We start from the raw sequence: 17,984 nt of genomic DNA on the forward strand, positions 1-17,984 counted from the left end.
ATTATTCCTTTTCTAATGGTAGCTTCTGTTCTAGATTTTGCTAAAAACTCTACCGGTGCTGGTCTTTCATTTAGGACCCTCCTATTTCTTTCTATTTGCCTATACACTGAGATCAGTCTTTGATAGGGAAAGGCAATATCTAACCTGCAGTCCAAATAAATTCTTAGCCTCTTCCCATTCTGTTACCCTTCACTCTCTTGTTATTTGCTCCCAATAGTTTGGTTCCTTTGCCAGTTTTCTCCAATAAATTCCAGCCCTGTGTTGCCTGTATCCCTAATTGCAGTCATCCCTGTCGGCAGAATTTCCTTTCTCCATTCCCGTGTAGGCTTAGTTCTTAGAGTACTTTCTGCTACTTTGTGTTAATATTCTGGATAATTATTGTTATTCTCCTTAATGGCCTGCATTCAAAATCCCAGTGTCTCCTTGTTTCGTGAGCTTCCCTCTTGTTTCAGCATCATCCCTTTCCATATTGAATGATAGTTTTCTGCTTGTGCTATGTATAGGAACCTTAACTGTGTACTTCTGAAGTACCCTTTCAAATTGGGTAATCCCAATCTGCCCTGTTCTACTGGAAGAATCAGTTTATTCCACTTGACTTTTGCTGTCTTCCCCTCCCAGATAAAGTCCTTCCACTCTTTAATGATTGCTATCCACAACTTCTCCTCTGGTTGATAAAAATATGCCTGACCTGTATATAAGATAAAAGGGACTCAAAACATTTTGACTGCTTGTATCTTACTATCCATATCCATGTAACAAAGCTTCAATTTTCTCAGTTTTTATATTATCTTTTGTTTAGTCTCTTACCACATATCCTTAGCTGCCACACCAAAATCATTTTAATCCATATTCCTAAATATTTCATTTTATCATGTCCCCATAAATACAAGTATTGCTGAACTAGTTGGTGTATGGGTACCTAATTTACTGCTATTGCCTTTGTTTTAGTTTCATTCATTTTGTATCCCAAAACTATTTGAAACTATCTTAAAATGTTCCAAAACGCTGTAATGTTCCTTCTGGTTTTGACAGGTATGAAATAATACCATCTACAAATAGAGCCAGCTTTTCTTAACTACCATACCAATTATATCCTTGAATTTGAGTCCCTTATTTTCTTTGCCAGTGGTTCTAAATATAATGCAAATAACCAATGGGAAAGGGGATACCCCTACCTGGTTCTTCTGCTCAAGCAGAAATTGTCAGAGAAGACCCCACCCACTTCAGTTCTCAACTACGATCCCTCATATATCCTCCTAATCAACCTTATAATTTTTTTCAGGAAATGCAAATGCATCCATTGCCTGCATAAAGTCCCAGCTAACTCTGTCAAACACTTTCTCTCCATCAAGACTCACCAACAACGATGGTATCTTCTTACATTCTTCTTCCCTCTGGAGCATCAGTGTTCTGTTAATGTTGTCAAAGTTTTGCCTCCCCTCCACAAAACCACGTTGATCCAGTGTTGACCAGAAATTCCTGGCTTTCTTCTTTTGTATTCCATATTTATTTATTTATTGACATTTAATTACTGGGAAACTCCTACTAGGTAGGAGCCCATTTTGAGCAAAGGCCCGGAGAAAAAAGTTCTGAATAATTACAAAACATTTTAAGAACAATAATTTGTTCACAAAAAAACAGGCAACAGAAAAGTTTATGGAAGTAAGTGGAAATTTACAATTTGAGCCTCCTCCAAATGTTTGGATCCTTTTTTGGCTCCATTACCTTCCATTCTGTTTTTTTTTCTGACAGGATTGTTTAAGAAGGGTGTTTGATTTTCTACCATCAAAGTACAACTGGATACCATTTCTAACTTTCATCTTGGAGAAAATCAGACCCCGGTTAGTTCATTGAAATTGTCTAAGGCTTTTTTAATGAGAAACCGACCACTGTTGAAGGACCCAGTTCCTCCTTGTAACATTACCTTGTTGTTTCAGGCCTTGATTAGACTTCCTTTCGAACCAGCAGCTTCAGTGGAAGTAAAATTCCTGGCATGGAAGACTATCTTCTTGGAGGTAATTACTTCAGCTAAGAGGACTTTGGAGCTGCAAGCCTTGTCATGTACCCCCCCCCCCCGTCTGATTTTCCATAAGTATAGAGTTTATCTTTGAACTTATCCTAATTTCTGTCCAAACTGGATTTGGAAGTTGCCCTGAATCAGAGAATTAATTTGCCTGTATTCTTCATAGGTTTCTTGAACAAAAGGGAATATACATTAAATGTATTGGATGTTTGTTTACAGTTCAGATTTTACTTGCATTGTACCAAAACTTTTAGGGAGTCTGATCAGTTATTTGTCTCGTATTCCAAGCCAAATTGGGACATGGTGTTTCTAAAGTCATACTATCCAGGTGGCTGACTGATGTTACCTTTATGTACAAAGCCAAGGGGCTTTTCCTAAATCTAAAGCCCACTCTGCTAGAACAGTTGCGGCTTTTGCACTTTTCTTTGCTGGGGTGCCTATAGATGACATTTGTGCTTTGGCTACTTGGTCTACTGTTCTTACATTTGGTTCAAATTATAAGCTGGTTCTTCAGTCTAGGTCTCATGCTTCATCTGGCTCCACCATCCATTGGAATTTTCTTCCGTGAGACCTCGAGGGATGCATAGTAGCTGGGGACTCCATCCCATGAGTTGAGGTGGACAGAAAAAACAGCATTTGGTAAAAATCTAATGTTGTGGTATCTTCTTTCCATCTCAACATTCCCTCCCTCTATCCCTTTACCAAATCGGCACATGTATGCCTTTCAGTTAACCGTACTGGACCTGTCTGGAGTCTTGTCTTTTCTAGAGTTTATGCTGTATCCTGGTCTCTTGCTTTCAGTTTATTTTTTGGAACTGTAGATATATTTGGAATGTGGGCAGGTGAACATAATCTAAAGTACTGTAGGAGAGGGGGTTTATGGATAGAGGGAAGGAGCCTGAGCCCTGAATCCGAAAGCCTAAAATGTTGCTGTTGTCCGATCCAAAATACCCATGAGCCGAGACTGATGGACGTAGGCAACATGGTCTAACATTATGGTAAGGAATTAACTTTTCTTTTTTTTTTTTTTGTACTGTTGTTGATTAAACTTGTTGTAGTAATGATGATGTTTGAAATCATTTTGCTTCATTTGCTCTCTTATCCTTACATTTCTAGTTACTTGTGATATAATAATTATAACAGTGTGAAAAAGCATTCCAAAACATAACTTATGCCTTTAAGGAGAATTTTCTTGTCATAGTCTGGTTACTCTTTCTGTGTTCTGTTAATCATGTGTTCTGTTAGTCATTTAATTGCATGAGCTTAAAGGTTTTGCTCTGTAGAGTTATCAAAAATAGCTGCTTAACAGAGACCTTTGTAAAACCATGCATATTGTTTGAGTTCTGGCATGTGAGTCATTAGACAATGAGACAGTTCCACCACCACTTTACTGTACAGTTGTATGGTTGAAAAGCAAAATCACTGCAGTGTTAAATGCCAACTAGACACACAGGACATCGCAGTGATCCCTAAGGATGGCTACCCAGCTGTATTCTCCTTAGTATCGTTGTGATGTGCCATGTGTGTGGTTTTGACATTTAACACCGTAGCGACTTTGCTTTTTAACTGTACAGTTCTACTGTGAACTGGTGCTGCGGGCTTCTGGTTTTGGTGTTGTAGCTCATGGGGAAATGTCTCACATCCTACATGCCAGAACCCATATTGTCTATATTACTCCATTATCTTCCTTTTAGCATTTTGCACTTGCTGGTTGTCTTGTTCTGTGAGATCCCCCTTCTGCAATACTTTAACCTTTGTCATCCTCTCTAAATAATTCCCATTACTGCTTTCTCATCTCTTTCTCTGTTACTACCATGTTATTAGACTATTTTTTTTTTAATCCGACCCCACTAGCTATCCCTTCTGAAATAATTTTTGTTTTCCCTAGTAACTCTAGCGTTATAGCCACTACCCATTCCTATACCAGTGTCTCATTTTTACATCTTTATTGTGCATCATTATCGTTATTTTAATTGGTGTATGATCTGACATAATTATGTTATGGGTCTTAAACCTTTCAATGAAATACACATGCCTCATCCTACTAAATGCATGCCTTCAGTAGCAAATATTCTCATGCATGTCTTCAGAAGTCTACACCTTTTATTGTATTTTTCCCTTTTAGAGCCCTCTGATACATCCTCATGGTTACAGATTAAGTTCCATACATCAAACATAAATAATAGTCCCTGCAGAAAGTTTACAGTTTCTCCCCAAATTCTTCTAAGATCCATAGTAGCAGTTTTTAAATGGAATATAAATAAATAGTAATGTAATCCTTCTCCCCTGGTAGTAAACTATTATTCCAGTGAATCTAAGATTGTTGTAGTTTCCCCCCTCTTAAATCACTATTTGAGGCCCTTTCAAAGTCATTATTATTATTACTCCTTTTTTCCTTTGTCCTTGATACTCTGCTGAATATCCTTCCTGAAATCATTGTCAAATTCACGTGCTCATTTCTGTTCAAATTTGTTTCCTGTAACAATGCTATTTGCACCCTTCATTTACTAAAGTAATTCAGTACTCTGCTGTTTGGCTATCGCTGTAAGGCCATATAGCCCATGTTGATATTGGCAAAGCAACCATTAGAAAAAGCTGTTACTCTGCTATGTTGTACTTGGCTGTATTTTTAAATATATGTTTCAGAGTTGCAACTTACATGTACACACTGATGTGTGGAAGTTTGACCTCATATGTACTTGCTTATTTTCATCTGTCATCTCAGAAAAAAAAATATTCTGAAGACAGCTGGATATAGCAACTTGAATCTCATACCTGTCTCTTGATATCTTTTGATTGCTGGAATAATCTTGCTTGTCTTTTGCCTGTTAACTTTCTGCAAATTTTCTTTCGGTAAAGCACTCAAGAAAAAGTAAATAAATACTTTTCTGAACCTTAAACCCTTTTAACTAATAGAAGATCCACAAAGATACTTTCATTTTCAAAAAAGAAAGTTTACCTCCCCAAATAGAAGGAACTGTCCTAAATTGATTTGATGTTGCATCCACAGGCATTACCTGTTCTAACATTAGGATACATGTCAAAGCCTGTGTTCCCACTTAAACAAATTGCTGTCTGTTCTTATCTCTATTCCCTACCCCTATGTGAAAAGTAACTTGCATGCTTTCAGTAGCATTAACTTTAGCCTTAAGAGAAGTTGCAGAAGTGAGGGGGACAGCCTCTGTAGCCAACCCATTATGCATTCCTTCCCTGATTCTTCATCTGGTGCGTGCAGGAAGAAGAGCTTAGCAATAAAAATCTTGACCTACCCCCATTAGCTGTCTAAATGATGGTCCCTTCCCATTGACCCTTGCCCTGGTAATGGGGAATGAATAGGCCAGTTAATTGGGAGGTGGTTGATGATCTACAGCCTGCGAGACAGAGTTTAAGAGAGCTTGTAACAGTAACAGAAGCAGTTGACATTAGTATTTTTTTGTTGAAAATATATTCCATGCAGAAATACACAAATGCTCCAGTGCAAGACATTTACAGATCATACCATGCCGAAGATTGCACTCAGTCATGCTGTGATGAGGATGCTGTTTCCTTGTAATGAGGAACTGTGCCCATGCCTGTTTTGATGAGAAAGTTTAGATGACTCTAAAGTCTGTGACTAAGCTTCTGATCTCCATATTGAAGGACTACTGAGCCTTGAAGCTGGTGGGATACACTGGCATTATTTTCCCATCAGTATGCTTCTCGTAGACGGGCTTTTATTGTGTAATTTTTGAGTATCGGGCATTTAGTGTAACTGTTTGCCTTTGCCATAGTTATAACTCTGTTGTTACAGAAGTGGCCTTCCTTTGGTTTGTGCTTAGGTATGACATTATATCCCCCTTCAAGAGAATACTGTAGCAATCCATTCAACAAAATGTTCAGCAAAGTTACCCACAGCCATTCTTACAGTATTTTTAGCTTGCTTACAAACAGGTGTCGCAGGAAATGGGAAAGGAAATGCATATTATTTCAGACCTGTCTGCCTCTTTAGTTGCTTAAAAGGTAATTGAAGGGAGGGAGCTTGAGATGTATTTGTGTTTCATAGAATGAAAGCCCTGTAATTTATGAATTATACAGTAGTTTGCTTTTGTAAAAGTAACACTCTCACTTTGTGTCCTGCAGTCTTTTTGTTTATTTATTTTATTTTTTTTGATTTACAGGGACCTCTTCCGAATACATGTGGTCAGTTTTGGGAAATGGTTTGGGAACAGAAGAGCCGAGGCGTTGTCATGCTCAACAGACTCGTTGAAAAGGGATCAGTAAGTAGACAAATTATAAGTGACTATACAGAAAGTCTGTATATTTGCCAGGTTAACTGTGTAGTCTTGTGTAAGTATAGTATACATGGAAAAGGGCAGAGAAACGTAAGGCATGCATGCATAGTCATCCTCTAGGATGGTTGTAAATGTGTGAAGTTACTGCTTTGTGTATCAGGTGTTATGTATGTGGCATGGGAAACAGTGGAGATAATATTGTATGACATTGATTAAAGCAGCTGCATGGGCCCTGGTGGTTTTACATTGGCTCTGACACAGTATTGATGTTCTTTGTGTTTCACTGTTGCAGTCATTACATTTGGGTAATCTGCTGGCAGGTTGCCCTCAGTCGGCCTGATTAACAAAGTCTTGGGTCCTGCATCGGTTGCTGTCCCTTCTTCCATAACATCAGGTCGGCAGGGCTATAAAACATGCAGCCGACGCCATTACATCAGTCTTTCTTGCCATGAGGTGCGCGAAGCAGAAGCAGTTCGCAAATGCCGGTCGGCCGATTCCTGAAATTTTCGTTTTCGAGTTTCAGAACCATAGTCTTCAACTAAAAGCTAAGTACCCCGTTGGGAAAACTTTTTCTTGCTCCTTACCAATGTCAGTAAAAGTTAATAATTGCGTTACTTATTAATTAAGGACTCATTCATAAGACAGAAGAGGTCACTAAGGTTAATCACTTGTTAACAGAGGGGGTGGAGCTAGGAACTAAAATTTCTATTTAAGGAGTAAACTAAAACATTTCAGAGCTTTACCAGAAAGGCTCATCCAGACTCTGCTACACTTTGCTGTGAAGGAAAGGTTAGTTTGCTGTTATTTTTTGTATTTCTGTATTGCCTTTCTATATTTTGAATACTGTAGTTTGTTTTCTTTACCTTGTGTTTTGCTTGCATTCTGTTTTAACAGCGTATTAAAACTTCAAAAGAGACCACAGCTCTCTCTGTTCTGAGTCAGGCAGAAATAAGAACTGATTAATTAAGGACTCATTCATAAGACAGAGGAGGTCACTAAGGTTAATCACTTGTTAACAGAGGGGGTGGAGCTAGGAACTAAAATTTCTATTTAAGGAGTAAACTAAAACATTTCAGAGCTTTACCAGAAAGGCTCATCCAGACTCTGCTACACTTTGCTGTGAAGGAAAGGTTAGTTTGCTGTTATTTTTTGTATTTCTGTATTGCCTTTCTATATTTTGAATACTGTAGTTTGTTTTCTTTACCTTGTGTTTTGCTTGCATTCTGTTTTAACAGCATATTAAAACTTCAAAAGAGACCACAGCTCTCTCTGTTCTGAGTCAGGCAGAAATAAGAACTGATTAATTAAGGACTCATTCATAAGACAGAAGAGGTCACTAAGGTTAATCACTTGTTAACAGAGGGGGTGGAGCTAGGAACTAAAATTTCTATTTAAGGAGTAAACTAAAATATTTCAGAGCTTTACCAGAAAGGCTCATCCAGACTCTGCTACACTTTGCTGTGAAGGAAAGGTTAGTTTGCTGTTATTTTTTGTATTTCTGTATTGCCTTTCTATATTTTGAATACTGTAGTTTGTTTTCTTTACCTTGTGTTTTGCTTGCATTCTGTTTTAACAGCATATTAAAACTTCAAAAGAGACCACAGCTCTCTCTGTTCTGAGTCAGGCAGAAATAAGAACTGATTAATTAAGGACTCATTCATAAGACAGAAGAGGTCACTAAGGTTAATCACTTGTTAACAGAGGGGGTGGAGCTAGGAACGAAAATTTCTATTTAAGGAGTAAACTAAAACATTTCAGAGCTTTACCAGAAAGGCTCATCCAGACTCTGCTACACTTTGCTGTGAAGGAAAGGTTAGTTTGCTGTTATTTTTTGTATTTCTGTATTGCCTTTCTATATTTTGAATACTGTAGTTTGTTTTCTTTACCTTGTGTTTTGCTTGCATTCTGTTTTAACAGCATATTAAAACTTCAAAAGAGACCACAGCTCTCTCTGTTCTGAGTCAGGCAGAAATAAGAACTGATTAATTAAGGACTCATTCATAAGACAGAAGAGGTCACTAAGGTTAATCACTTGTTAACAGAGGGGGTGGAGCTAGGAACTAACATTTCTATTTAAGGAGTAAACTAAAACATTTCAGAGCTTTACCAGAAAGGCTCATCCAGACTCTGCTACACTTTGCTGTGAAGGAAAGGTTAGTTTGCTGTTATTTTTGTATTTCTGTATTGCCTTTCTATATTTTGAATACTGTAGTTTGTTTTCTTTACCTTGTGTTTTGCTTGCATTCTGTTTTAACAGCATATTAAAACTTCAAAAGAGACCACAGCTCTCTCTGTTCTGAGTCAGGCAGAAATAAGAACTGATTAATTAAGGACTCATTCATAAGACAGAAGAGGTCACTAAGGTTAATCACTTGTTAACAGAGGGGGTGGAGCTAGGAACTAAAATTTCTATTTAAGGAGTAAACTAAAACATTTCAGAGCTTTACCAGAAAGGCTCATCCAGACTCTGCTACACTTTGCTGTGAAGGAAAGGTTAGTTTGCTGTTATTTTTGTATTTCTGTATTGCCTTTCTATATTTTGAATACTGTAGTTTGTTTTCTTTACCTTGTGTTTTGCTTGCATTCTGTTTTAACAGCATATTAAAACTTCAAAAGAGACCACAGCTCTCTCTGTTCTGAGTCAGGCAGAAATAAGAACTGATTAATTAAGGACTCATTCATAAGACAGAAGAGGTCACTAAGGTTAATCACTTGTTAACAGAGGGGGTGGAGCTAGGAACTAAAATTTCTATTTAAGGAGTAAACTAAAACATTTCAGAGCTTTACCAGAAAGGCTCATCCAGACTCTGCTACACTTTGCTGTGAAGGAAAGGTTAGTTTGCTGTTATTTTTTGTATTTCTGTATTGCCTTTCTATATTTTGAATACTGTAGTTTGTTTTCTTTACCTTGTGTTTTGCTTGAATTCTGTTTTAACAGCATATTAAAACTTCAAAAGAGACCACAGCTCTCTGTTTTGAGTCAGGCAGAAATAAGAACTGATTAATTAAGGACTCATTCATAAGACAGAAGAGGTCACTAAGGTTAATCACTTGTTAACAGAGGGGGTGGAGCTAGGAACTAAAATTTCTATTTAAGGAGTAAACTAAAACATTTCAGAGCTTTACCAGAAAGGCTCATCCAGACTCTGCTACACTTTGCTGTGAAGGAAAGGTTAGTTTGCTGTTATTTTTTGTATTTCTGTATTGCCTTTCTATATTTTGAATACTGTAGTTTGTTTTCTTTACCTTGTGTTTTGCTTGCATTCTGTTTTAACAGCATATTAAAACTTCAAAAGAGACCACAGCTCTCTCTGTTCTGAGTCAGGCAGAAATAAGAACTGATTAATTAAGGACTCATTCATAAGACAGAAGAAGTCACTAAGGTTAATCACTTGTTAACAGAGGGGGTGGAGCTAGGAACTAAAATTTCTATTTAAGGAGTAAACTAAAACATTTCAGAGCTTTACCAGAAAGGCTCATCCAGACTCTGCTACACTTTGCTGTGAAGGAAAGGTTAGTTTGCTGTTATTTTTTGTATTTCTGTATTGCCTTTCTATATTTTGAATACTGCAGTTTGTTTTCTTTACCTTGTGTTTTGCTTGCATTCTGTTTTAACAGCATACTAAAACTTTAAAAGAGACCACAGCTGTCTCTGTTCTGAGTCAGGCAGAAATAAGAACTGATTAATTAAGGACTCATTCATAAGACAGAAGAGGTCACTAAGGTTAATCACTTGTTAACAGAGGGGGTGGAGCTAGGAACTAAAATTTCTATTTAAGGAGTAAACTAAAATATTTCAGAGCTTTACCAGAAAGGCTCATCCAGACTCTGCTACACTTTGCTGTGAAGGAAAGGTTAGTTTGCTGTTATTTTTTGTATTTCTGTATTGCCTTTCTATATTTTGAATACTGTAGTTTGTTTTCTTTACCTTGTGTTTTGCTTGCATTCTGTTTTAACAGCATATTTAAACTTCAAAAGAGACCACAGCTCTCTCTGTTCTGAATCAGGCAGAAATAAGAACTGATTAATTAAGGACTCATTCATAAGACAGAAGAGGTCACTAAGGTTAATCACTTGTTAACAGAGGGGGTGGAGCTAGGAACGAAAATTTCTATTTAAGGAGTAAACTAAAACATTTCAGAGCTTTACCAGAAAGGCTCATCCAGACTCTGCTACACTTTGCTGTGAAGGAAAGGTTAGTTTGCTGTTATTTTTTGTATTTCTGTATTGCCTTTCTATATTTTGAATACTGTAGTTTGTTTTCTTTACCTTGTGTTTTGCTTGCATTCTGTTTTAACAGCATATTAAAACTTCAAAAGAGACCACAGCTCTCTCTGTTCTGAGTCAGGCAGAATTTTTCCTCCCTCCCACCCATTTAAGTTGTCTTGTTAAATACCACTGTCTTTCTAGTTGCCCTCTTATGTTAATCTGACCATATATCTCATTTCTCTCTACTTTCACTGGCTTATGTGAGTAATCACAAAACCATCACTTTTGAAATCCCCCCCTTCAATTATTTAAATTTATTGGCCATCCTACAGTATTTCATAGTACCAAAATACAAAAGTAACCACCCCTTTCAGTCCATCTTGCTGTTTTAAAAATAGTAACTCTCCACTAAACCTTAACTTTTTAAACAGGTAAAACTCAAGTTACCTACTTTCATATCTAACTTCTCTAGTGCACACTGCAGAGTGCATTCTTTTCAATCTTACCTGTAAGCATCCCTGTTACTAGCACTTTCTCTAATACCTAAAAAGATCATCTCTACTTGACTCCAAGTAGACTTTTCTCTATCTGTTAAACCTAGCACTTGCTCCTACAGTACTTATTACCTTGATACGGCACTCTTATAGATAGCACCCCAAAAGGCAAACCCCCATTTCTCGGTCTCTCACGCCCCGGAATCTCTTTTAAAGTTTTTTTGTCTAGTCCTACTAGCATGTCGAGGGATCAGTTGCTAGTGTCCTCTCCTGCTCAGCTGGTGAACCTGGGAATATTGAGGCAATGTTACAATTGCCTCATGCACACAGACAACCCTCTCCTCCTCCCACAAAACACAAATACATGCGAGAGATGCAACTATACGGCCAAACTGGAGGCTGAGCTCTCTCAACATAGGACTGGCAAGACCAGTCAGGAGGAGAAGGTTACCACACACACTATAGACCCAGTCTCACATAGTACCATCACAACCTCAAATCATACACATAAGCACACAAAGACATACTCGGCGGCTCTGATCAAAAATCTACCAAAACAGCAGAGGCCACCAAAGCAGACACCCAAACAACCACCACCTCAGAACACAACACCTGCAACACATAGACCTCACAGTCAGAGTGTCAAACAGTCACAGCCCTTAAGGCCAAACACAATGCCAGACACACTAGTCATTGGTGACTCCATAGTCAAGACACACTGACGTCCCGCTCACCAGACTGAGTAAGGAGAAGGTCACAGTAAGCTGCCTGTCGGGCGCTAGAATCCGCCACATAACGCAAGCACTCAGGTCTCTCAACAGCAGGTACAAATACGACTCAGTCATTGTCCACGCTGGTGTAAACGACCTGAGACGTACCTCCTTGGACTACATGAAAAGAGACATTGAGGAGCTCTCTGATTATGTAGCCCAGGCAGGTATGACCCTGACCTTGAGCAGTATCCTACCTTCACCAAGAATGATGCCACAATACAGAGATAAGATGATCAGCTTTAACAATTGGCTTAAACTCTGGTGTCATTCAAAGGGGATCCAATGTCTGTCTGCCTGGGATGACATGCTGGACAAGCCACGCTGCCCATAAGGGACGGCTTGCACCTGTCACCCCTGCGATTCCGGATATTGGCAAAGGCTCTTGCCACCCCCATAGTGCCTTTTTTAGGCAAGGCTCAAATTCTAAACCTACCACCCTAGAACACAAAAAGGAAAAAACTAAGGGTAATGCTGCTCAATGCCAGAAGTCTAAATCTCAAAATGCACGCACTCGAGGCCCTTCTCAGTATGGAGAACATCGATGTCTGTGCAGTGACAGAAACCTGGTTCAAGGCTCCTGAGAGCACCCCAGCACTATCAGGTTTTACCTCTTATCATGCGTTCCGGCCCCAAAATCCGGACAATACCAAGAAAGGAGGGTATCCATATTCATCAAGGACACCCACACCTCAAGACTGGTGGCAACGCATCGATGCATCGGAGACCATCCAGGTGCAATTAACCATAGGCAAGACTGCTCTGCAAATTGTAGCATGTTACAGGCCACCCTCACAAACTCAGGAACCTCACATGGCCTTCCTGAAAACACTAGAGGGATAAATGTATCACCAAACACCATCATACTAGGTGACTTCAATTACCCTAATATAGACTGGGAACACTACTCAAGCCCAAACACCCTAGCCCAAAAGTTCCTGGAATTCATAAACTCAAATGCCATGGAACAACTAGTCACCATCCCCACAAGAGGAGAAAACATACTTGATCTCATCATCACGAACATGGGAGCACAATGTTCAACACTGGAAGTATACCCCTCACTGGTGAGATCAGATCACAAACTAATCTCGCTGGAGGTCCTCATCCCACCCCCACCTGAAATAAAAAAGACCACAGTAAAGAACTTCTCGAAAGCCGACTTCACACTTCTAAAGACTAGTGTGGTCTCCTTTAAGGCCCCGAGCCGGCGGAAAACAGTACTCAAGCCGCTGAATCACTTACAAATGCCTTCTACCAGCACCTGCAGGACTGCATGGATAAGGCAATCCCAAGCAAAACAAAGACTCTTTGTACCAAAGGCAAGCGTCCAGTCTGGTGGACCCCAGCCATAAACAAACTCTACAACAAAATGAGGAAGCTACTACAAGATAGAGCAAAATCCTTAAAAGGTAAGACACCCTTGATCACTATAAGTAAAAAACTAAGAGCTCTCATAAAATCATCCAAAGCAAATTTTGAGAGAAAAATAGCTAAAGACTCAAAAGACAATCATAAGGCCTTCTTTAGCTATGTTAGAAACCTGGGAGGAAACTCACAGATATGCTCAGAACTAGTTCAAAATGATGTGAAGATTACTGATCCTACAGACATTGCCAACATACTGGCTGACAGGTTCAGTGCAAACCCTCCCCCCCAAAAGGAGAGATATCTATACCAAGCGATTGCAGCCCCCCAAACATCTCCAACACCCAAGTGAGAACTGCTCTCTCCAAAGCAAAACACAGCATCCATGGGACCTGATGGTGTCCCCGGCTGTGTGCTCCACGAACTCAACGAGGAATTAAACCCACAGCTAGGACAGCTGTTTAATCATAGTCTTACCTCTGGATACGCACTCCAGGAGTGGCGCACTGCAACTGTGGTCCCACTTCACAAAGGCGGTGCCTCCACCGACCCTGGAAATTACCGCCCATTAGCTTGACAAGCCTTATCTGCAAAGCCATGGAGAGGATCATAATGGACCTCATAAATAAAGACATAGGGAATTTGCAGACTTTGGATCCATCCCAGTTTGGCTTTGTCAAAGGCAGATCATGCCTTCTAAACTTGGTTGACTTTTTCGAAACAGTCACCAAAGCCATTGATGAGGGAAAGGCAGTCCATACAGCCTACCTCGATCTGGCGAAGGCCTTCGATACAATACCCCACTCGGGTATCATTGAAAAACTCATCAGCTTAAATGTTAACCCATACATCACAAGATGGGTTGCAAACTGGCTGAGTGACAGAACCCACAGGGTCAGAGTTGCTGGCGCCATGTCAGACTCAGAGCCTGTCACAAGTGGTGTACCACAGGGCACAGTCCTGGGCCCACTCTTGTTTGGCATCTACTTTTCCGAAGTACAAGCAAACACAGGAGGGTTATGGCTGACAAAGTTTGCAGATGACTGCAAACTGGGCGCCATAGTAGAAAACACATCTGACACAGATATCCTTCAGAAGGGTCTCACAGAAACGGATAACTGGTGCCAGAGCCATGGCCTAAAGTTAAATGCCAAAAAATGCATAGTCATACCCTTCGGGAAAAACAAGGTTACCCCTAGCTACCAAATAGGTGGCAGTCCACTGAGCACAGAAGAAGTTATCAGGGACCTGGGGACCCAGGTTGATAGTAGTCTGTCATTCGACACCCATGTAGCTAAAGTAGTTAGGAAGACCTTCTACATTGCCCACCTTATCATGAAGGGATTCTCATCTAGATCAAGGGAGGTCATAGTCTCCCTATACTCATCACTCATCAGACCAATGATAATGCCCCATTCGGAATGTATCTGACCCGACACTTGCAGCAGCTGGAGAGGCCACAAAAGTTCCTCACCAAAAGGATAAAGGGTCTCAAACATCTGTCCTATGCTGCCCGACTGAAAGAACTCCAGCTCTATTCAGTCGCCACGCTTGCTCAGAGGTGACCTTTGCCTAACATACAAGGCCATGTCAAACCCAGATTTGATGAATATGCTTCACCTCAAAAAATCTAGATCCGTCAGAGCCACAAGGGCGGGAGACTTAAACCTCGACACGGCTATTAATAGGACGTGCTGGAGGGATAGATTCATCACCCAAAGACTCCCTATGCTGTGGAATAAAATCCCGGTATATGTGAGGCAGAGCACCTCGCTGGCCTTGTTCAAGAGAAATCTTGACCAATGGATGGGAGATCACAGATATAACCCAGGGATTACCTCAGTGTCACTGCTCGACAGAGGCACAGCAAAATAATGGGTATAGTTCCCCATACTAAAGGGGTGGCGTAAGCCACAAAACTATGGGCTAGGCTTGTAAATGCCCTCGGGCAGATAGCCTAGTATGAACCTATGAACCTATGAACTTGTGGGAAGCAAATACCTCATAAGGATTTTCATTGGTACTGTATTCCTTGCCTAGGCACTGACCACAATGTGCCTTGCTGTCGGTTTTGTGCTAAATTTAATCAATGCACAATAAAACGTTGGTATATTTTTGCATCTAAATATTTTGGCTCTAGATTTAATTATCCAGAAATGTCGTCGGTTAGCAATCCAACTACCGGAATACCTAAAAAATGCAAAGAAAAAGACAGAGACAGACTGTCGAGGTCCAAAACCGACGATGACGCTTCTCCTAAGCCAGTCGCCAGATCGCCGGTACTCAATGAGGCGCTTTCGCAGCCCCTGATGCCCGCTACTTCTGATTCGCAGGCTCTATTGAGACCCATTCGGATATGCCATATATGACATATGCCACGAGATGCTTCAATTATTGAACCCGTGGATGTCTCTACCTTAGATGGGTCCGGAGCCGCTGTGCAGGCACCAGCTTCTTAGTCTGTTTTCAGGCCTACAGATTTGTATATTAGACCAATGCCATCTTCAAAACTAATGCCAAAATCTTAATCTATGTCTAAAAAGCCAACGCCTGGGCCACATGTGCAGGCCCCTATGCATAAAAACAAATGGTCAAAATGGCTGAAGATTTAATTACTCTGATCAGGGGTAGCCATCCCCTTCCTTCTAAGAGGCCTAGACAAGACATTGACTATGAATCTTCTGAACAGGATTCTGTTTCTTCTGATTCTTCTAATGAACAGGATTTGTCTATCCCTACTTATGAGGACTCTGATGCAGAAGATTCCATTCCTTCTGCTTCTCCCCCTGAGGATTTTTCTTTTGGGAAACTTTACATACCTTAAGGGAGCATTTCCACTGGGAAAGTCAGGACTTCTCTGAATCAAAAAAGAGACTTAGGGATTTTCTTTTTCTTCCTTAGCGTAGGCGTTTGGCCATACCTCCTGTTCTAGACATTGTTGATAATGTTTTTTTCAGAATCTAGTATGACTCCTGATTCTCTGCCTCCAGCTCCTTGTAAGCCAGACAGATGCTACAGGGTTCCTTTTCAAAAATCCCATTGCTGACCCTGAAACCATTTCTCAGGGTCCCAGGGGCATTAAGGCCTCTACTGCTAAAAATCCTACCCCTTCTGATAGAGATTCCAGGGCCCTGGATTGATGGGGGTAAGAAGGTTTACACGTCTGCAACCTTGGCAGTCAGGGCTTTAAACTGTCAATTTCATATGCTTAAATATCAACAGCATATCATGGGACTACTTAAACAGAAAATGATGTTAATCTCTGACTGTGTGGAAAATAAAGATTTGCAGGATTTATTACATTCAGCTGAACAAGTTGGAAAACATACTTTGCAATGTGGTTTTAATTCCTTGGAGGCCTATTGCAGGGCCACTGTAACTGGATCTGTGCTAAGAAGGCATGCTTGGCTCAAAGAGCAAACTCTGCCTGACCATGTCAAAGCAAAATTGTTGGATGCTCCTTTACAACAGGACTGTCTCTTTGGTGCCAAGGCTGAAGAAGTATTAAAAAAGATGGAAAATAAAGCTAAATCTATGCAAACTGTGAAAGATTTCTTAAAGTGCAACCTCCAAGATTTAGTAGGCACTGGCCTACTAAAAACTGGTCCTTTCCAGTCCCCTCGAGAGCCGCTCAAGTCAAATCAAGACATTCCAAAGGCTCCAGGTTTCAGTCACAAGGAACTTTTAGAACAAAACATTGGGGTGCCTTCATCTCCAAATCTGGAAGCAGCAAGACACCTTCCTATGGTAAACAGTCTCAATGACTTGCCCCTACAATCACCAAGCACTTACCTTTTAGCCGCTCCTTTGGGGGGGAACTTGCACTTCATGCACGAAATTGGCAACTCATTACCCAGGACAAATGGGTTTTAAATATAGTATCCCAGGGATACAGATTTCATTTCCACACGTTGCCAATCCCAAACGGATGGCCAGATCTGCCCCCAAATCAGTGGGCAGAGGCCCAGAAACAAGTTAGTCCCTCATGAACATGGGGGCTATTCAACCAGTACCAGAAAAGGAAAAGGGACAAGGTTTCTATTCAAGACTTTTCCTGGTACCCAGAAAAGACCAATCATGGCGTCCATTTCTGGACTTATCCACTCTAAACACATTTCTGGACATTCCAAAATTCAAGATGTTGACTCTTCAACAGCTACTACCTATGCTAGGCAAAGATGCCTGGTTGGTAACTCTAGACTTAAAAGAGGCTTACCTGCATATCCCAATCAGGGAATCTTACAGAAGATACCTCCGCTTCAAAGCAGGTTACTTGCATTACCAGTTCTCTGCACTGCCCTTTGGCTTACCTACTGCGCCCAGGGTCTTCACAAAGTGCCTGGCACTAGTAATTGCATTTTGCAGGCAAAGAAATATCCAGATATATCCATGCCTGGACGATTGTCTAATTCAGGCAGAAAACAAGGACATTCTTCTAAAGCATCTGGCATTTGTAAACAGGGTTCTAACTTGTCTAGGGTACACCATAAACGAAAATAAATCACAACTGGTACCCTCTCAAAAAGTTACATTCCTGGGTGCAAGCTTGAATACAACTGCCCAGATGACTTACCTTATGCCAGAAAAGCAACTTCAATTGGTGGCTTACTTCAAACAGGTGGCCACAAAAATCCTGCTTATCTGCAAGACAAATTCTGCAAGCCTTGGGATTCATGGCCTCCTGCATTCTTCTAATTCCATATGCAAGACTGCATATGAGGAAACTTCAGTGGTACTTAAAAAGTTTATGGAGTCAACATTGTCACAGTCTGGAAACGATTCCTATTATACCTTGTCTGCAACTAGAGTTCCTATGGTGGGCAGAGGCCTGCCAATAAAACAAGGGACT

General features: G+C 40.4%; 1 protein-coding gene across 2 annotated transcripts in view; it reads left to right on the forward strand.

Moving 5' to 3' along the window:
• PTPN1 (protein tyrosine phosphatase non-receptor type 1) overlaps nt 1-17,984 on the forward strand; it is a 1,504,923-nt gene that overhangs the window by 729,933 nt on the left and 757,006 nt on the right. For both annotated transcript variants that reach the window (XM_044089947.1, XM_044089948.1), the window contains exon 4: nt 6,181-6,279. In XM_044089947.1, the coding sequence (XP_043945882.1) occupies nt 6,181-6,279 (99 nt within the window). The remainder of the gene's footprint in view (nt 1-6,180; nt 6,280-17,984) is intronic.

The sequence above is a fragment of the Protopterus annectens genome, chromosome 12.part0, assembly GCF_019279795.1.
Source record: "Protopterus annectens isolate FY-2018-M chromosome 12.part0, PAN1.0, whole genome shotgun sequence".
NCBI lineage: Eukaryota > Metazoa > Chordata > Ceratodontiformes > Protopteridae > Protopterus > Protopterus annectens.